We start from the raw sequence: 20,803 nt of genomic DNA, 5'->3' as shown, positions 1-20,803 counted from the left end.
GACGGAGAAACACCTAGGCTAAAGGTACGAACGCTGTGTCTTCCGAAGGGGGATGTAACAGGTTAAGGGGGTGTGACACCTAGGGAGAGGACGATAAACCCACAGTCCTCCAGCCCACAAGCCCCTACCTGGCAGCGCCCGGGCTGGCGCCAGAAGGCACCCAACACCAACCAAAAACACATGACGCACACAGCTGGAATACATTACAATTCCCCTCTGTTATTCCCTGTTATTCCTTTTAGTCAAGGCGCCGAGGCCAAGGACAGGGACAAGTTCTCCCCAAATTTTCTTCACCCCGCACCATTCCACCAATACCGACCAACAACTCATGCCGCGCACGACCTCACACTCGCACACACCACACACACACACAGAACCCTGTGGAACCTTGATCCCCACATTACCCTGACTCCACTTTACTCAAGTTCACCGCGATCCGATAAGAAGTACTACGGTACTACGCAGCCTGCCCCGCACCGCCGCCTTTCACAGCAAAGCGTGTGCCTAAGTTGCCTGCCACCCTTTTCTTAACACAACCCAGGTTCTGCAAATAGTGCATCGTACCATTATTAGTCTTCACTTACCGCCGCGTCCGCTTAGACGGCCGATCCCCTCCACGCTGTGCACCCTCCTCCTCGCCCTCCTCTCCTACTGTCTGGCATGCTCCGACGCGCTTGGCAGCAGCTGGCCGTCGGGTGCTAGGCGTCGCGTCGTCGCTCTCCGACGGTGCAGCTGCTGCCTGCCGCCTTGCAGCCCCTCGAGTGCTCACGCTCGAAACCGGCACCGCGGCCACCGGCCCCATGGACGCGCCAGCTTGCGCACCGGCCCGGTTATGAGACCGCGTGGTTTTCGATGGCGCTGCCGCCACAGCCGCCGCCGATACCGGTGGCGGCTGGACACTGACACCCGGTCGCAGTCGCTCGCTTCGGCGAATGTGCAATACGGGCGACAAGTTGCCTCCGGCCCCGTCCCTTACCGGGCCGTCTTTTTTCAAGGCTAGGCCGTGTTCTTGAGCCGCCTCCTTCTGATCCTCACACTCCTCACCAGTACTGTCATGACATACGGCATCACCGACGGTGTCTGCTTCCTGTTTCCGCTGCTGCTTTCGCCCCTGACCAGTGCCTCCGGCTCTCCCGCCCTTCTTTCTGCCCTGTCTGCTGCACAAGCGCGCAGCCCGCTCGTCCCCGCATGCACCTTCGTCAGTCGCATGACCATCAGCAGCGCCATCCGGAAGCTGCTCTCCCGCTGCTGCAGCTGTCGTAGTAGCATCTCCGTGGCGGAGCTGGGGCTGCTGCACATGATCCCCAGCAAGATTCCCGCCGGCTGCGGATAACCCCCGGGCCCCTTTACCGGCCTGAGGAACAGCATTATCACCTTCACCGCCATCGTCTGCTGTCCCTCTGCAGCCCTCTTTTGGAGACAATCCTGGTTGCTCCTGCTGCTGCAGGTGCTCCTGTTGCGGCGTGCGCTTCACCAGCCGCCTATCCGGGCTGATGAGCGAGTGGGCTGGAGATGGGGGCGCAGCAGCGGACTCAGTACAAATGTGGACTTGGGGCGCATCTGCAGGACCACCCTCCATACGGCACCCTTCGTCTTGAGGGCCATGTGCAGCGCTAGCTTGGCCAGCGCGAGGGGCTTCTGATCCCTCCTCCTGTTCCTCAAGCGCCGCCCCATGCGTCTCCCCTTTGTCCTCCACCTCCCGTTCCGTTCTGCCTCCCTCCTCGGCGCTGCGAGCTTCCGCCTCCTCCTCCCCTTGCTCTTCCTCCATTATCGTGTCAACTTCCCACAGCCGCATCTCGTCTTCTGCAACGCTCGGGGTAACAGCAGCAGACCCGTGGGTCATGGTCACGGATGTGCCACCACCGTGCCCCTTGGCCCTGCCGCTGTCGGTTCCACCCTGACCATGCAGCTCTGTAGCGCAGCAACTGTCCCCACCCATCGCATCCACAGCAGCCGCCTCCGCCAGCGCATCTGCGATGCCCCGCACTTGCGAGTACACAGCATAGTCCGTGGCCGCCGCCTCAGCAGCTTCTCCCTCTCCCTCTGCGACCTCCGCCTCAGCCGCCGCCGCTGTTGGCCCCTCAGCCGCCCCTGGAGCGGGGGAGACGCGTTGGGCTCTCTGTGCCTCGGCTTCCGTCTCCGCAAGGCCTGGACGCTGCTCCATGTCATCGGCTGCCATAGCGTCCACCGACGCTGCTCCATCTACTTGCGAAGACCTACCCCCTAATCCCGCCGCCTCTTGCACAGCGCCGCCTGTCGCTGCCGCCGCCGCCTCTGCTGCCGCCGGCGGTGCCGTCACTGCTGCAGCTAATTCTGCCTGCACCGTCCCGACGGCCATCACACTTGCGCCCTCCGAAACTCCAATAAGCACAAAAGCATCGCCCTTTCGGCGGCGCTTGTTCTGCGGTGGCAATGGCATGTGGTCCTGGCGAGAAGCATTCTCGCCAGCGGCTGCGACGGCGCCGGTTGCAGCGGTGGTGACCGCAGTGGCGGCCGTCGTCGTTGTCGTACTGTGTGGGCCCCCCGGCGCACCACCCGCGGTTTCCTCCTGTGGTGCCTCCTCCTCCCTAGCATCATCACACGCCCGCCGCTTTCTCGGCAGGCGGTTGACTTGCTGCGGCCGTTGAGGCTGCGGCGGCTGCCGGCGCGGCTGGCCCGGGGCTGCCGTATATGCGCGGCCGACCAAGGGCTCTGCACGGGAGGAGGTCCTGACGCCATGAGCAGGCGTGCTCGCAGCGGGCGTACGCTGGGGCCTCAAAGGGGTAGCGGCTGCAGCCGCAGCGGCTGCCCCGTAATGAGCCTTGGAGGGAGTGACAGCGGCCGCTGGCGGCGCTCGTCCCTGCGTTCTGGAGCTGGTGCGCATCGCCATACCCGTGCCCAGATTAGCCGCAGCGGAGGCAGTGGCGGCAGGCGCGGTGGCCTGAGTCCTCCCAGTACGGCTGGTTGTACCGAACGGCGGATTCTTCCTGGCGCTGTCCCGGACGTTTGCTGCAGGCAGCGTTGCCAGCGGCGCGGCCGCGGCGGTTCCCTTGGCGGCCGACAGAGGGGCGCCACCGGCTCCCTTGCTGCTGGTTTGCGGCACACGGGGCGGCGGCGTAAGCTTGCACCCAAGCGGCGTGTTCATAGCTGAGCTCTGTCGCCGCAGCTTGGCTGCCTCGGCTATGGAAATGCCGAAGCCACCGGGCGTTGTATCCTGCGCCGCCGCGTCAAGGTCCACACGCGAAACCGATCGGTGGGGCGGTTCCCGACGACCCACGGGTCGCGAGGTCGGCGGTGTATGAGACGGCTGTGCCGTTGCCGCTGCTGCTGCTGCGCCGGCGGCTGCTGCTGCGGGGACGGGGTCTTGCGTTGCATCATCGACAGCAGGTGCGGTAGCGGATGTACCAGCGAGCGCAACAGCAGCGGCCTCATCAACGTCCAGCATTTCTGCGTCCAGAGCCGCCTTTACAGTCGTTGTGATGGCCGCTGCCTTCGCTTCATTGGCTGCATTCGCTCCGCAGCCTGCTGCCCCCACGTTTTCATACGGACCCGGCGGAGATAGCAGAGCTAGGGCCGTTGACCCATGGCATGTCGCAGGCAGCCCCAGGTATGGCTCGGCGTCGACACAGGGCCCGGCAGCGCCTGCACCCTCCCTTACAGGCGGTGCTGCATTAAATCCTGGCCCCGCCACTTCCAAGACGACATGCATATCCCCGGCAGCGGCAAGCGAGGCCGCTGACGGGCCTTGCTCATCCGTCGCATCAACATCAGCTACGCCGCCGCCGCCGCTGCTACCGCCGCATGGCGCTTCCGCCACCGCAGTAGCATTGGCGGCCGTCGACGTGCCGCCGTCTTCCGCCAGAGGAGTGTGCTGCATCACTGGCTCCTCGTACAGCCGCTGAACCCGTCGCCGCCCCGCTTGCTTTCCCCCACGCCCCCGGACCCCGCATTCAATGCCCACCGTAGCGGGTGTTGGCGCATCTACATCCTTTAGCAGCGCAGCCGCCTGCTGCTCGGGTGCCCCCTCCTGCTGCTGACCATGCATGGCGCCTTGTCCGTTATCATCCTCCTGATCCTCCTGCCTTTGCTGTTGTTGCTGTTGCTGCTGCTGCAAACGGCGGGCTGGGTCCTGACCCTCAGGAAGGCAGCGCTCAATCGACGGCTCCTGGACTGCACCGCCGGCGGTTCTGGCGGCGGCGGCGGCAGCGGACACCTTGTCCAACGCGGTACAACTGGCGTCCACGACTTTTGCACCGTCAATAATGGCTTCTGCCGCAGCTTCTAGTTGCGTCGCTGCCAGTGGAGCTGAAGATATCACGTCGCGCGATTGCAGCGATGCCATGGGCCTATTTCCATCGCAACCGCCACCAGCACCGCCACCAGCAACAGGCTCCTCGAGCTCCTCGGCAATCCGCGGCAAAGCTCCTGGGCCGTCCGCTAGCGCATTTCCGGCGCGCGTGCCCTTCTCAGCCAATCGCAACGCCGGCGCCCTGCTGCCGCAGGCGCCCCGCATACCGCGGGGATACGGCGTCAACCCGTGCGCGGTGCGGCATGGAATAGGACCGGCTGATGTAGGTGTACCTTGTTCAGGCTCCAGTGCCACTCCTGTGCCGCCAGCGGCACTTACTTCGCCAGTAGTGCGTATCGCCGTTGGTCCCCCCTGGCCGCGCATCGGCGTAGAGGCCAGCGATGGACGAAGCTGCGGGCACAGGGCACCGGCGCCGCCGCTGAGCACAGGCGCCAGCGGTGGTACCTGTGGCCGGGTGGACGCGTGTGCGACTGCCGCCGCCGCCGCCGCCGTTACGGACACTGCGGCAACAGTTGCCGCTGGGGAAGCAACGCCGGCGTCAGCATCGATGCCATCTCGCTGCAGCTCCCGGTGCTTGTCTGTGCCACTGTCCATAGCCTCACCTCCTACTGCGGCTGCTGCTGCTCCTACTGGAGCTCCTGCCGCACCCCGCACTCTCATATCCGGAGCGTCGGGCTCATTGCATGTGCTGGGCGGGACGAGAGTTACAGGCGGCTCAGGTGGGCTTTCGGCCACGTCGTCCATTTCTACGTCCCCATGGATGCTGACGCTCCCAGCAGCGGCAGCAACGGCGGTGAGGAACCCCGGGCCTGTAGAGTTCTGCTCATGTGGCAGCTGACCTGCCAGGGACCCTTCTTGACATGGCTGCTGAGCCGCCGCCTCAACCGGAAGAGTAGTAGCTTGGAGCAACAACTCCTGAGGCGCCTGGGGCTGCGGCTGCGGCGGTGGTGGATGCCGCGCAAGTTCGCCTGGCTGAGTAGGGTGAGCCCCCGGGGGTTCACTGCCGCCGCCGGCGCAGCTGTCCAAGGACCGCCGCAGCTGTGCAGTCCCGCCGTCGATAGGCTCCATCAAATCATCACGCAACCCACCATCAATAGACATAGGAGCACAGCCATCGTCAGTTCGTCCAGAGGCCTCGGTGGCGGTCGGGAGCGGTTCAACAAAGGCAATGGCTGCAGCAGCAACAGCAGCGGCAGCCTCTGGAACTGTTGCTGCTGCTGCTGCTGTCGCCGCAGGCGCTGTGGCCGTCCCGGCGACTGCAGGGACCGCAGCAGGGCTGATGACCTTCGCGCTACCGGGGGGCCGAGCGCAACGAACATCTCCATGCAGACGCGCAGGTGTCTTTGCACCCTGGGCTTGCCGGCCCTTCTCCACCTCCACCGGTGCGAAGCGCGGCGGAGGGGGCTTCGTCGCTGCTGAACGCAAGCCGCCGCGCTTTGCCGCTGTAGTAGCCGAAGACGGGCCCGCAGCTGCTGCCGCAGCTGCCGCTTTGGCTGCAGCGGCAGCTGCTGCTGCTGCCGCCGCCGCTGGCGGCGCCTTCCGGGAGCGCGGCGGCACGATGCCGGGACCCGGTGCACATACCGGAATGCGGCTGCTGTTTCCAGCAACGGCCGCAGCAAGCCGGGACGGTGGGCCGCCGTTACTGCCGGCGGCAGCACCAGCACCCGCGGCACGCCGCGCAGAATTCATGCACGGCGAGCAAGCATCTGGCACAGGCGCTCGCGGCGGCCGTTTGCGGACCACTGGGGACATGGGATCGGGGCCCCCAAAGCTGTCGTCTTCGCTGTCGCTATCGTCATCGTCGTCCCCGTGGCGCGGGCACATCAGACTGTCCTCGGAGTGCTCCTCTCCCTGCAAGCGACAGCCCGACGGCGGCCCGTCCTCTCGCTCCTCACTCACTGGGCATTCATCCGCTGCCGCTTCCTCATCCCCAGCAGCTCCAGCCCCAGCTCCGCCACCTCCACCGCCATCGTCCATCGGGTCGAAGGGAACGGGATTGAAGCCAGAGAGGCGCCGGACGCCCAGCTCAGCGGCTGCCTCGCCCGCCCCGGCCATGCCGGCGTCAGGATCAACAGGGTCACTTCCGTCAGGTGAGGTGCCAGGCTCCGGCGGCGGTGCCGCGGCGGCGCCGGCGCCGCCGCCTGTTACCGGGGCCGGGATGCCAGCGCCGAACACGAATAAAGGAGGAGCTGCGGCAGCAGCAGGTGGCGGCAGTGGAGCCGCAGCTGCTGTTGCCGTTTGGGAGGAGGGAAGCATTGCGGCTGGCTGGCTGCCTGCGGCGACGGGAGCCTGTGCCGCTGCGCGCGGCTTGTTGACAATCTGACAGCGGCGAAAGGAAAGGACAAAAACAAGGTTGGTGCGTCGTCACAGGAAATCGGCAACAGGGAAAAAGCTCATCTGCGCTCATGCAAAACAGGTAAATCGTCCGTTTCTTAAGTGAACGGTTGCGCGGGTGGCAAAAAAACTCGTTTTGGTGGACTGTAGAGCAGTTCAGTAAATTTATGGCAAAGTAAGGAAGGCACTAGCTTCTCCGATGCAAACCGATCTGAGTTGAGCAGGCCAGTGCACGATTAACACATAGCATGGGGTGCCCAGGGTTTAAAAAGACACGCGAGAACGAGACACGCTATGGCCCTTAACCCGCAGCACCCCACACTTCACCCCCTCTCCGCCCTCGCTGCCTTCTGTTCATCGTTTCGCCTCCAGGGCGGGGCGCACCTGGAAAGTGGCGACTTGGCTGAACACTCCATCGCCGCCGGGATTGAACTTGACCTCAGGAACTGAGGGAACGGGGAAACGCGGGGAAGAGGGTGGTGGTAAGACGAACCACAGACGAATGAAGCTGGGTTTGATGCCAGGAGGGGGGAATAACACATGCACGAAGTAAAGGGTTAACTGTCGGTGTCCCAAGCCGCTGAGGGAGACTGGCTCCCCCTCCGCCGTAAACCTGGGTGCCTCAGAAGGGGTCTCAATCCGACTTCTTCACGCTCATGGGTTCGCATGCGCATGGATGCCGTGAAGGACCCCCCCTCGTCCCTGAGGCCCTTCCCCCGCTCGTCCATGGCTATCCCTCCTTGCCTCCAATCGCAACAACGCCCTGGCGGACCCTTCACACCACTGCAAGAACCAGGTCACGTAGACGGACTTCTTACCTCCCAAGCTAGTGTTTGGATCCCTACACCTAAAGGGCCTGGGCCCGAGTTCGGAAATCCATACATAGGGACTCGTATACGCGGCGGCTCTTAGACCCTGGCCCTTGCTTACCTTCGCCTGCGTCTGCATCCGTGAAGAGCCCTCGCGCCAGGCCCAATGCGCCGCCACCATCGTCGCCGCCACCGCCCCGCCCATTCAGGCCAGGAATCCGCGACCGGTGTTTGCCGCCGCCGCCGTCATCCATCGGCGTCGGGCCCACCTCCGTTGACGAGTCCGACGCCGCGGGAGCCCCACATGGGCTTCCGACGCCCGCCGCACCGGCGGCTGCGGTGGCGCCGGGTGGAGAGGCAACCGCGCCTGCGCCAGGTGCTACACCTCCGGGACCTCGGGCATGCGAAGCAGGCACAAGTGGCAGCGCCGCCGCCGCCGGTTCCTTTCCGCCCTTTCTTTCCGTGGTCGCTGCCGTCGGCGCGTCCGCCATTCCAGCCGGTGCTGCCATTGGCGTTGGCGCTTCCTTGTCGAATAGGTCCGCCAGGTTGGCGGCTGCGGTGCCGCAGCGCTGCTTCAGGCGGTGCTCCTCCCGCAGAGCCGCCAGCCGTTCCGGCGGCGGCTCGGGCGCCATTTGGATGATGGGCCGGGCGATGATGGCGGGCATCCTGGCGCATTCCACATGCAAAGAAAAACAAGACGTGGTAAGGTTCGCAGTCCGAATGCACATCAAGGACAGGACAAGGCGAAGCGCCATGCAATGCTAGTGGCGCTGCGGCGGCTTATGCTGAGATGCGTGGAAAGGGCCACGGGCCAGGCGATCGGCGTATCCCTCCCTCCCCTTTCTTTAACGAACCTAGTCCAGTCCTAGTCGCGGAGACACCGCGCACGGCTCAACCGCGTGATTTCAGCACGATGACCGACCCATGGGCCACTTCTACGGGTCAAGGTTCCCAAGGAAGCTCCTTTTCCTTTCGTCCTCCTGTAAAGGCTGCTTCCGCTTGCTCTTTCTTACCATTTAAATATGAACTATGGACAGACTTACATGTGAGCCGGCCGGACGGGGTCCAGTCGCGCGACGTGTTTGGCCATGCGGCTGGGGCCCACTGCGGGCCGCTGACTTCCCGCGACCACCACCCCACGCAGGCTGTCCACCTCCATCACCTGGGGCATCCAGAGGCAACCACTAGACAGTTAGGCATTCCTTAAAGTTTTCAAACTGAATGTCAAAAGCGGTAGCCAGGTAGCCAGGCCCCAGACGGCTAAGCCGCCCTGAGGTCAAAACCTAAAGGAGGTGCAATTTAATAGGTATATGTGCAGACTTCGGAATGGCCGTCCAGTCACCGTTACAGTGCAGCGCACGGCACCATGTAACGTCCGGGAAAACTGGGAGAAAGGAAAGGAAACCAGAAGGCCAGGCCCGACAAGCTTGATAACAAGAGAAGGCAACAGGTAGGCAGAGTACCCCAGAGCCGTCACCGGACATACCTGAGGCTGTGAAGCACCGGCCTTGCCCCCATTCGGAGCTGCGGAGCCGGTCCCACCGCCGCCGGGTCCACTGCCGCCTCCGGGACGACCGGATCCGGTGGCCTGGCGGAGGATGCGCCCGGCGGCGCCGGGTCCGCCAGCGCCTCCGCCGCCGCCGCCGCTGGCAGATGCATTCCGCCCTGTGCCCTGCCTCCCGAGGGAAACCGACGTGCCGCGACCGGATGCCCTGGCCGGGGAAGGGGAAGGAAGACACAAGGCAAACTCGCAGACTTGCGGATTTAGGGATGCGACAAAGGGGACATGCATTAATTACATTCGGTCGTGGGATGCTGACAACAGGTGCCCCAAAAACGTTTGGGGCGAAAGACGCTACCATGGGTTGGAAGGGAGAAGGCAGGCACGGCAGGCAGCGCAAAGGCTTTCCGTTCTTTCACAGTAATGCTGATGAAGGCTGGGGAAGAGGTAGCGTTTACGGTATACGGATCCGGAGTCAAGGCGCTCGATCGGCACTGTAGTACCAACCGCAAAACCAACCGCCCCAGCTCCCCCTCTGTACCATCCACTCCATCCACTCCTCATCTTTAAAGTACATCCCGCACCGCACCACGTACCGCAGGTCTGAGGGCCCCAGCTCCGAAACCTGCTGCTGCTGCTGGGCTGCTGCTACCGCCGCTGCTGTCCGTTGGAGCTCCTCCAGGGCGTCCGTGGCAGCCTCCACACCACCCGCCTCCTCCATGCCCGCCTCCCAATCCTCATCGGAGTCCCTTGGGACGATAACCAACGCACGCACATACATACATGGATACATACATGCGTACGTACATATATACATACACACATACTACATATCTACATACGTACATACAAACAGATATTAAAACATTTAGATACATACATGCAGACACACAGACACGTGGGCGTCGCCGCCTTGTAAAATAGTCGCACACAGAGTCGAGCTTTTTCATCATGGGGACGATGCAGGTCCTCGCCCAAGAGGAGGCCATGTCTCGTGCGCAGGGAAATTCGCCAATAAGGCAGGTACTCATTCCAGCGGTGCATCCGGGCGGGCAGCTTTACACGCGAGCTTTACGCTACATAGTCAACCACAGACAGGACAGGCTACAATAAATGCACCCACCATCGCGCAACGAACTCCATCTCGTTGTTGCCCTCGCGGTCCTCTCCCGCGTACGACACCGCCAGCAGGTCCAACAGGGTCGCGACCCAGGTGTTAGCTGCGGAAGAAAGGCACGAGGAGGGCACCGGGCGGTGTGGATGTCATAATAGGGAAAAATAGGGAGAGAAAAAGGAGATGAAGGGAAGACGATCCATGAGATCATACAGCAATCCGACCGCAACGTTTCCCAGAGCCCAAGTCCGACACCCAAGCCCAATATGCCGCACATGTCATCCTGTGAAAAGATACTCACGCAGACACACAAACGCACACACATACACACGCGCGCACGCCCGGGGCCTAACCCACCCGGCGACCAGCGCTACACAACACGGACCGTCGCACCCACCCCATGCCGGCTTGAGTCGCTCGGCCACCAAGGCCGCCATGGACGGCCCGCCCTCCACATGACACAGCAGCGGCACCGCCCAGTCCAACTGCTCTCTCAGCAAGTCCACCAGCACGCGGGGACTACGGCGGCGGTAACCTAGGAAGAGGCAGCCGCAGCGACGGCAGCAGAAACGACAGTCAGGTCAGTAGGACGTGGCTGCAGCAAAGCCGCGATAAGCCATCGACTTCGCAAAAGTCGGCACACGTGGGTGATGAAAAGGATAGTAAGGGTGGTGCCCCCAAACATTGGGAAAGTAAAGACTACCAGGCAAGTGGGGGCGGGTGAAACTGTACACCCTCCCCTGCTTCGCACAATCATATATTGCGGCAGCAGCAGCAGCAGCAGCAGCAAGAATCCCCATCTCGCTGTCCTCATGCCACATCAAAATACATTATTGTGTAAGCACCCAAAAGTAAAAGTGACAGCCCTAAATTATTGCAGCTCAAGCTAGACCGCCCCCCCCCCCGCACCGCACCCACAGGCCTTACCGAGCATCTCCACAGCGTACACCACTCTGTCGGTTCGGACAGAGGAGGCGTGCAGGCGGGAACACACACAGGGAAGTGCGTGAGTGTCATGGAAAAGGCACGGATGGGATGGATGGCACGGATGGGATGAGATGGCACATGGGAAAGGCACGAAAAGGCACGCAGGATGCGTGACGTGATGTCCAAATATGTGATAATATTGGAATAAAAGCGGTAGGGAAGTACCCAGGAACTCCGTACGTGCAACCTCTCACCCACTGACCGGCTTGCTGTATAGATGAGCGCACACAGCTGTAGCCGAGGCCGTCCGCGGACCGCGCCCCGCTCACGCAGTATCGCCATAACGTCCCCAGCCCAGGCCTCCTGGAGCAGCGCAAACACCTGCGGAGCGACGACACGGTGTGCACATATGCGCACATGTGCGTGACACACTGACAGCAAACAGGACGTGGCACACTGACAGCAAACAGGACGTGACACACTGACAGCAAACAGGACGTGGCACACTGACAGCAAACAGGACGTGGCACACTGACAGCAAACAGGACGTGACACACTGACAGCAAACAGGACGTGGCACACTGACAGCAAACAGGACGTGGCACACTGACAGCAAACAGGACGCGACAGGTACACTTTATGGCACAGGGAACACCAGGTAGCAACATGGTAGCAACATGGTAGCAACATGGTAGCAACATGGTAGCGACATGGTAGCAACATGGTAGCGACATGGTAGCGACATGGTAGCGACATGGTAGCCAGTTCCGTGGAGCCGTCGAACAGAAAGGCCAGTGCTGTGGACCATAGAGGAAATCCACATCAGGTCGTCGTTGAGGTCCAGGTACCAGAACACCGGTGGTGCAAACTCAAAACGTCAGGTTGTCAAGTTGTCATAGTACCGGGGTTTCCGTACAGATGGTCGTACCTGGTCAATAGCAGCTGCATACACCCCGTCCTGGTCGACGTCCGCTGCCGCCTGGCGCTCAGCGCTGCCGACTCCGCCACCAATACCACCACCGCCGCCTCGGCCAGCAGCTAGGCCCTTGCGACAGGCGTCCCCACCGCCTCGGCCATCGACACCGCCGACGGCCACATCTGGGTCCACCTCACCGCACTGCTCTCCCACCTCTGCGCCAGCACCCTATTGAACCCACCATCAACAGCCACCCAAAGATCGCAGATATCACATGTTCGGTTCGGTACGAAGTGGCTTCATACCGTAAAAGTGCCTTACAAGTGAAGCTAGGAGTGCAGTTCCTTTGGTTCTATGTATGTACAAAATGCGACAGGCAAGGGCGGCGGCATCCTGGCCATCCCTCGCATGCGACGGATGCAAGGAGCCAGCCGCAAGCCAACCCGCGCGCATCCCTTACATGTGCTGTGCTGTGCCGTGCCGTGTGCTGTGTGCCCTGCTTTACTTTAGACACACTCAACGTGATGCGCCCCATTCAAATACGCCCATCATATCGCACTACTCGCTGTGCTATACGGAAATAGCTTACACGTTTTGGACAATGAATTGTCAATGAATGACAATCAAAATGACAACGAAACGTGTAAAAGCTATTTGCGCACGGCTTGGCGCGCTTGGTGGTGACCGGACGCTCACCCCGTTGGGTCCTCTGAGGCGAGTCCTCCGCTCCGCAGCTTGCTTCCGTACCCCTCGCATGGCGATTGAGACGGCCCGCTCCGAAGCCCTAGGGGTTAAGAAGGGGAAAGGGGAGATTAATTGTGCAAGAAGCCAAGGAAACGACAGGGGGTTGACAAGGAGGTGCGCGAATGCACGAGAGCTGGATGCATGTGCGCATGCATGCATGCATGTATGTACAATATATATGTATGCACATGCATATAGAAATGCGTGGATGAACTTATGGATGGTCTACGACAAGGATGCCGCAGCAGCCCGCACTAAGCAAACTAAAAGGAAGGGGCAAGGACAGACGAAGATGCCGGACGAGGTGGTGTTGGCTCTTCTCCTACACAGGAGGCTAAAACGACGTAACCAAAAGCTGGGGGACGAGGGGAATCACGGCGGGGGAGCGGCATCACGGCTATAGCGGAATCATCGCCGTCCGTACCTCAACAGCGCATCCACCACCTCGCGGGTGTGTGCCCGGGCTCGCTCCAGAACCAGCTCCAGGGGGGGTTCCCAACCGGGCAGCCGCTCCTCGTGGCGGGACAGCTTCGCTGGGGGTACCAAAACTAAGGGGGTAGGGTGGAGTGGGGCAGAGTCGCATGAAGTGAGAAAGGGTCATATGGAAAAACCCCAGACCATGGCGATATGCCCTTTTGGTTCTACCGATCTATGCGCCTTGCAGCTCCATCATACGACATCAACATGATGTCGTATGTCCTTTCTGCAATTGTGGACTTAACAAGCCTCGCCGACCCATGGGACTTACGCTTGCTCCGCAGGCGACTGCGTGCGTCTCCTAGAATGGGCTGCAATGACTCCAGGGGTGTGACGCGCTGCCGCTTCGCACTACGACCATCTGCCGTGTCCTGCGGATGCGGCTGCTGCTGCTGCAGGTTGTCGTCACGTCCCGGCTGCTGTAGGCCACCTTCCTGCTCGCCCGCTCCTCCTTCTCGTTGTTGCTTCTGATGTTGCCCCTGCGGCCTGTTCTGGCGCCGCAGCTGTTTCTCGTCTTTGCGAATCGCGGCCTTGAGGTCACCCGAAATGAACTCGTGCATCTGCCTGCGCGGAACGGAACCAAATGCAGGGAAACGTGAGTAAGGCTACACGACACCCTGGAGGTTCAAACCTCTTTCCAACTCGCAGTCATACTGTAGCTACTCAAGGAGGAATATTAATTCATCTAAAACTTCTAAAAGGCAAAGCTGAACGGGGTGGAAGACCATCCTGTGGGGGAAAGGGGGTTATTGCCCGTAATGGCTTTTGCCGTGTGCCGCTTTTGGTACGCATGGAAGATGGGATGGGCAAAGGGACGATACAAATGCAAAAACGTGTCTACTAAGCTGCGGGCACCAACGCCCCTATACTACGCTGCTATCCTACCAGTTCGCCCCTTTCCATCCCTCCTTTAAAACCTGTCAACCCTTCACGCACTAACCATACCATACCCCGTTTTGCAAATACAATCGATTCTACATGTTTTTCGGCACATTTTTCCAATCGTGCACTTCCTCATTCGCGTTCGATACATCCGTTCGGGGGTCCCGTTAGGACTCCTTTGCCTTTTCCCGTTCGGGCTCTCTCCCCGCCCCTCCCCTTCCAGCGCTTCCGGCCGGCTACCACGCACTCGTCTGCACGCCGTAAAAGCTCCCCAACGTCCAGGTCATCATCCACGGCCACCATGCCACCCTCCCTCGCCGCATGGGCAGCCAGCTCCTCAGCGCTCAAGGGAGGCCAAACCCAGCGGCTACCTCCGCCTCCGCCGACAGCGGCGGTGCCTGCGGCCGCGGCCCCTGCGGCAGCAGCCACGCCGCCGCCGCCGGCAGCGCCACTTTGCAAGTCGTTGCCTGGCTTGCCATTGGCGCCACCGGCGGTTCCAGCACCGGAAAGGACTCCCTGCTCCAAGGCCTGTAGGAGAAGCAAATGCCACGTAATGCAAACACACCGTGACTACAGTATGCTACACGGCATGCGGGTGCCATTCTCACCCGCATGGTGGATCTGATGGATCTCTTGCTTACATTTTTCCTGCATTGGCCAGAGGGAGAACTTCCCATGGCATTCGCTGTATTCCTCCCTCCCCTTTTTCCTCCGCTCCCTCATTTCCACCCTTTCCTCCCACTTTCCGACCCTCCTCCTGCAGCGGTGCGAAGTCCCGTGCTTTTGAGGTCTTTACACGCGACTACAACGTGGGTTTCCGCAACGTTGGGTTTGCGCAGGGGTACGGCCCGTTTGCTGCATTTCAAGGGAGCTGCGACGTGGTTGGTGGGCCCCCGCTGAGCTGAGGGGTGAGGGACCTCAGGGGTGGACCAACAGCACCAGCTGCTGCTGCAACAGGTGCCGTCCGACCCTGCATGGAAGAGTTCGTGGAAATACCCCTAGTTCTCAGCTTGCACAAAACACTTTCCTCCCTCCAACAACAGGTGCAGGGGAGAAGCCGACCGTGAAGAGTAGAAGCAGAAAGGAAAAGGAACATACGCATCTTCTTGGGCGTACCTGGGCAATGCGCTTGCCCGCTGCGCGACCGAGCGTGTAGTTGCTGGCGGGTGCGCCAGCAGCGACGGTGTTGGGGTCCACGACCAGCGGCCGAACGAGCGGCTTGCTTGCCTGGGAATAATCACGATGACGTGGCAGATGGGACGCGGAGGGGGTAAGACGAACCACACGACCCGAAGGGAAGCTGGGTCCGCAACGCTGTTTTTAACATAGCAGTTACAGCAGTTTCTGCTATGGGACTTTCAGAATAATTGGAAAGCCCTAGGGTTAAGGTCGAGACCCGAGGTGGGACGGGAGCCCATGCTGTTGCGGAAATGCGACACACAAAGCATGGCGGCGGAGTGCTTGGCGCCACGGCGATCCGGTGCCGTATCCCTCATTATAAAACACAACCAAATGTAACAAACGCACGACAACAGCGACACCCGGGGCGCTTTTGCTTGCGCCAATCACTGACAGCGCACTTTTGTCCTGTTATGGCAGTGACTGTCCTTAACCTGTCCCATTCCCTTTTCCCCTGTCCCGCCACCTCATATGATCTTCTGCGCCCTATTCTGCTCAAAACACTCCGACGGCTCCGCGAGCCACATAGGCAGAGTCTTACCTTCTGCGCGCCCTTCTGGGGCTTGCTTGCACCTCCAGGCCCGGCAGAGCCGGCGGCGAGGCGGCCGCCCAGCGGACCTGACCCGTGACCCGGCTTGCCCATCAGCCCTGGGGCCCCCTTGAGCGGCTGCCGAGCGCTGCTCCCCCCCGACACGTTCATCTGGTCGAACAAAGTAACGGTTAGGGGCCCATTAATTGGAGGTAATACTTGGGGGAGATAAGAACTTGGGGGTAGTAACGGAAGCGGTAAATCCCTTGACCAGTGGACACTACACAGCCGGAATGAACGCGACAAAAAGCCCGTTACAGAGCAAGAGGAGCTCTACCGGCGACGGAACCCAACTGGGCGACCGCTGATCATCGGACCCCATCGGAACCCCCATTCAAAGAACTCCGCATGGCCCTTGTACGGGAAAAGAGACTGCACGCCCGAAAGTGTCCCTCCAGAGGAAGGAAAGGAGCCCGAACTGGATTGCCGGAACATGGGCGCCCGACCTACCTGAGCGCTTGCTGTCAGGGGAACGGGCCCGGGCCTGCCTGCCACCGACCCAGGGACAACGGGCCGCAGTCCCGCGCCCGTGACAAGCGCCGGCGGAGCCATGGGTGGCCTGGCGTGCGGGTTTTGGCTCCCTGGGAGGGGCCCCCGTTTATGCCAGGCGCCCTTGATCGCCACGGCCGGCGCGGCCTTTGCTGCAGCGGCGGCCTTGTGGGGCTCTGCAGGTGGGCCAGATGTAGGGCCGCAAAAACATGTGCTATTCGACGTCCTCAACGTCTACAGCTGTGGGTGAAAGAACACGTGCTGCTGTACTCGGTGCGTTATGACATCCCACGCAAGACATTTCTTGGACTCGTGCCTAACGTTAGAGAGACATTTCTCTAAGGATTCCATGGAGTACATTTTGTATCGATGACTTGGCGCTATTACGCATGGTCGGTGAAAGGCGCTCTCGCTGACCGGGCCTGATCGCGTCCTTACCTGCTCTGACCCGGAGAGTTGGCAGCTTCAGGTGCCGATTGCTGTTCATGGCCCCAAGGTAGCTGAGGGAAACAGGAATATAATAATGGGTTTTGTTATTAAGAGTAACGGACGGCAGAGGTGCTGAAGAGGAGTTGTTGCAGAGATGCGATGAGCCTATTCCCTTTCCCCGAGAAGCAGCAAAAAAGACGAAGGGAAGGCAAGGCCGGGGAGCCGTCCTGCGTGGCCTGGTGTAGAGTTCCCCCTTGACTTCCAGAACCCTGTACGCAATCCCTTTCCCGCCCTCGCCTTGACGCGGCCTGCCCTGTCCAGCCCTTCAGCCGGGTTCAGCCCTCATGCATGCTGCCCTGTCCAGCCCCCCCTCACATATCCAGCCTGCGTGCCCCTCCTTTGTCCCCCACGTACTCGGCCGCGGTGAGCTTCGTGGTCTCCACCCAGACCCGATAAAACCACTTGAGCCCAGTGAAATGGTTCTTGAAGCCGTAATACTCGCTCAGGTAGAAGCTGGAGGGGAGCGGTGCGTACGGACCCGGCGGCGGTAGCGCAACCATCCGGCGGACCATGGCCTCCAGCACAGCTGCGAGCGCCCATGCGAACGTGCAGAGCCACACATGGGTGGAAAAGTGGAAAGAAGACATAAAAGAGAGGAAGGGGGGAAAACTCCACAAAGCACCACAAGGCAACAACATGCAGCTGGCTTCTTTCGTACCTTTGGAGTGGAAAATGTCTGCCACGGGCAGCCAGGCCACCGGAAGGAGCGGTAGGCCCAGTCCAGGCTGCACGGCCATGCATTCCTCTGGTGCACCCTCAAGCCGCCAATGCGAACTGCGTCCATGCGCGTGTCAGGAGCAGCATTGATCACCGTCACCACACGACCATTACCACCAGCTGCAGCCGCTCTTCACGTTCATGCCACCGCCACAGGAGTTAGATCCTTCCAGTGCCCAAATCCGTTACGTTCACGAATATTGCCACCCACCCCGGGCCCCACATTCTCTTTCACACCTCCTACGGAGAGCGTGTGCCCTTGGTAACTTTGCCCTCGTGGAATGCGTATCGCAGAATGGGATCCCACCAACGGTAGAACAACAGATATTGATTGCTTTTTTAAACCCGGTGGTGGTGTTTCTACCCGGTAATAGCGCGTACCTCAGCAGTAACCCGAGCTGTACTTCCGGGGAGCCGGACCTGCTGTCGGGCAAAGGCGGCAGTGGCGCCTGAGACTGCTGAGCCCCTGCCTGCTCCCTCGCTACGGCCGCTGCGGCCGCTTCCACAGCCGCCTCCATCTGGGCCCTATGGCTGACGTCCGCGCCACCTGTTGTCACAACGAGCAGCCGATGGCACGTGTTTTAACAGTTTCTCACACCATGAACGGTGGATACGGGTGGATAGAGAGATGCGTGTACGCGGGTATGGATGGGAAGGACGAGGAGGATGCCGGTGTGTATTATGCCCGTCAGTCCAGACCGCGTGAAGGCGCTTCAACGTGTCCTCCAGTAAGCCCCCATCTGCAGCCCGTATTTATTGGCCCCCCCATCCAGGGCTCCCCGCCTGCTTGGGTTCCATGTGTTTAGTTGATCCAGGCCCCCGAGCCCATTGGCTCGCCTGTCCTCCTCCATGCAACCTAGCTTTACAAGACTCGCACATACGCGCCTGCCCGCGTCTCATATCATGAAAACACGCGTCCGCACGTATGCGAGCCACACGCGCACATGCACGCATATGCGCTATTCCCTTCTAACATATGCACCTGTCGCGCCCGCCGCTGCGACCTGCCCGTCTTGCGTCCTTTAAATCTAGACCGCCGAAGATCCCGACATCTCCATCTCCCAGCCATTTGCCTTTGCTCTGCCTCAGCCGACAACACAAAATTGCCTGTCTGCCTCTCTCTCTAACGCAAAGTTCCCTTCCGGCACACGCACCTGCAGGATCGAGCCACATGAAGCGAGCATTGACCTGCCGCAGCGCCGCCAGCAGCTCCGGGCTCAGAGCTTCGATTGGCTTCACCTGACGACCTGCGCGCCGGTTATTGTATTGTCCTCCTTGCATTTGCACCATGTCAAGTGAAACAGGCCCTTCTCGTTCTCTCAACCCCAACCCGGCAGCAGCTACTGCAGGACAGCAAGGACACACGACTACTAGCTGCCCGTCTGCTTTCCCAGATTTGCAGAGAGTTTCAGACCGCAACGCCGTTGCCATGGATACCACTTGTCCTACCTACGCATACCTGCACCCTTCCGACGATAACCTAACCGCCCACCTGCTTGCGGCGCCGGCGCCACGAGGACAAAGGTTGCCGCCTTCACTTGTGTACCTACGGATGCATCCGACAACATGCATCCAAACGTTTGCACGCGCAAGCCCATGCAGCAACGAGTCAGTAACATCTATGGTCATAAGGTAATGATTATGGTGACCATTGATTCAAGGGGTAAGTGATGACATTTTGGGGGTTTTACTTTGCGCCTCCCTTGGCCCAGCGAGCCGAGAAGAACCAAAGTAGATCCAGATCATAAGACACGCCTTAGGCCCTTAGATCCATGCCGTCCGTACATATCCCCTATTTTGTTGCGCAGGACAGGGGTCATACAGTCAATAGCCCCGTGACGAATCGATTTAGTAACGCCAGCACTGTAAGCCAAACCGTGCCAATGGAAACGACTGCACACAACGAAGAGTTGACAGAACGATCTACCCCGCAGGCATTCCCCCCGAACCATGTTCCCAGCCCACCGCGGGGCGCCCCGTGCGACCCGCGGTTTGCAATATTGACCAGCCGGTCCTCATCCACATCGCCGCACTTGCATGAACAACCCGCCCTACTTCGCTGCCGTGGCCAGCCCTGACCCACCTCGCTGCGCCGCAGCAGCATTCATCGCCGCCACAAACCGCGAAGTGGTCTGCTGCACATGATAAGTCATGTTCTCCAGCCACGTGCTGCTGCCCGGACCCGCAGATGCTGAAGCAGCAGAAGGACAAGCGGGGAAGGAAACGATGGTAAACAATTGAAAGAGGAGCACATCGCGCGTGCCGTGTATGGGTAATTCACAACAGCAGAAAATGAAGTGACTGATGGGCTTGCTGATGGTTTGCGGTGAGAAGAAGGGATGTAGGCTGTTTGACGTAGTGCTTTTTGGAGGTAGAGCTTTTTTGACGCCGATTGTTCAAGGAGGAAAGGGGAAGAGAAAAAGGAGAGAGGAGCACATGCGAGAGCGCCTACCCTCTGGTGCTGGCTCCCCTAGCGCCTTCAGCAACGCATACATCTCCGTGTGCACGTTGACGGGTGTGCGGGTTTCTGGCCCTTTCGGGCCATGACCACCACCACCACCACCCCTCGCGCTCTGTAGGCCTGCGGAATGAGTGCATAGCAAAAAGGTTTTCCTCAGCACAACGCCATGGAGAATCCTATCCGGGGATTGATGGCGAATTCTAGGCATGGAACGGGCAGGATGTGGGCGAAAGGAATGGTTCAAGGTGATGCCGCACTAGCAACGGTCGAGATGACGCCAACACTGCAGGCACCTGGCAAGGGCTGGTTGCCACAGACGGGGAAGTGTCCGAAGTGCGCTGTGCTGCGCGTGGCGTGGATGGCGTCGCAAAAAAGCTGTCGATGAAACCCCACCTGCACCAAATTCCGCGAGTGCCGGATTGCTTGCAATTTTTGCCTTCAGCATTGTGATCTTCTCTTGCGTAAATCTGCTCCTGTTGGGGGTTGTGGCAGGCATTCCAGGAGGACTTCAACTATCTCGCTCAATACGTCACCGACTGTTAGAACCACTTGCTGATTGATCTTACTTTGTACTTATCATGTGATAGGAAACTGCAGTCTGCAAGCCGAAGAGCTGGGTATAGACATGCGATATGCGCGTCAACACTTCAGCCATTCTATCCGGCGCAAAGCCACCGTCGCCTTCGCGGCCGCTGGGTGCATCTGAAAATGCTGGCGGGCCTGTCTGATCTCGAGGCGAGAATGCGCCTCCATTGTTCCTGATAAAGCCTGACAATCCGTCCACATCCAAAAGGAAGACGATGTGCTGCTCCAGGATTCCAGCTTGAGAGCCAGAGTCACCATCATATCCTCCCGATGGCTGGAATATGTGGTCAGCCATGTCGTGG

At 60.5% G+C, this 20,803-nt stretch overlaps 1 protein-coding gene across 1 annotated transcript; it reads right to left on the bottom strand.

Annotated features, from left to right (window-relative positions):
* Window positions 1–580: 580 nt before the first annotated feature.
* VOLCADRAFT_96662 (uncharacterized protein) lies at window positions 581–20,796 on the bottom strand (the record flags this gene model as incomplete). The annotated part of the gene is made up of 28 exons (XM_002955673.1): window positions 581–6,607; window positions 7,007–7,068; window positions 7,553–8,097; window positions 8,475–8,593; window positions 8,918–9,143; window positions 9,529–9,681; window positions 10,056–10,152; window positions 10,444–10,581; window positions 10,974–10,999; window positions 11,236–11,354; window positions 11,902–12,117; window positions 12,586–12,673; window positions 13,058–13,181; window positions 13,382–13,674; window positions 14,240–14,520; window positions 15,109–15,219; window positions 15,713–15,871; window positions 16,211–16,425; window positions 16,688–16,749; window positions 17,054–17,264; window positions 17,397–17,512; window positions 17,837–18,002; window positions 18,610–18,702; window positions 18,948–19,001; window positions 19,539–19,646; window positions 19,908–20,036; window positions 20,310–20,389; window positions 20,483–20,796. The coding sequence occupies 28 exons, from the start codon at window positions 20,794–20,796 to the stop codon at window positions 581–583; spliced, it is 10,332 nt and encodes a 3,443-aa protein (XP_002955719.1).
* Window positions 20,797–20,803: the final 7 nt, after the last annotated feature.

Source organism: Volvox carteri (genome assembly GCF_000143455.1).
Source record: "Volvox carteri f. nagariensis unplaced genomic scaffold VOLCAscaffold_54, whole genome shotgun sequence".
NCBI lineage: Eukaryota > Viridiplantae > Chlorophyta > Chlorophyceae > Chlamydomonadales > Volvocaceae > Volvox > Volvox carteri.
Note: the sequence above shows the minus strand (reverse complement) of the source record. Positions and strands in the feature narration are given on the sequence as shown.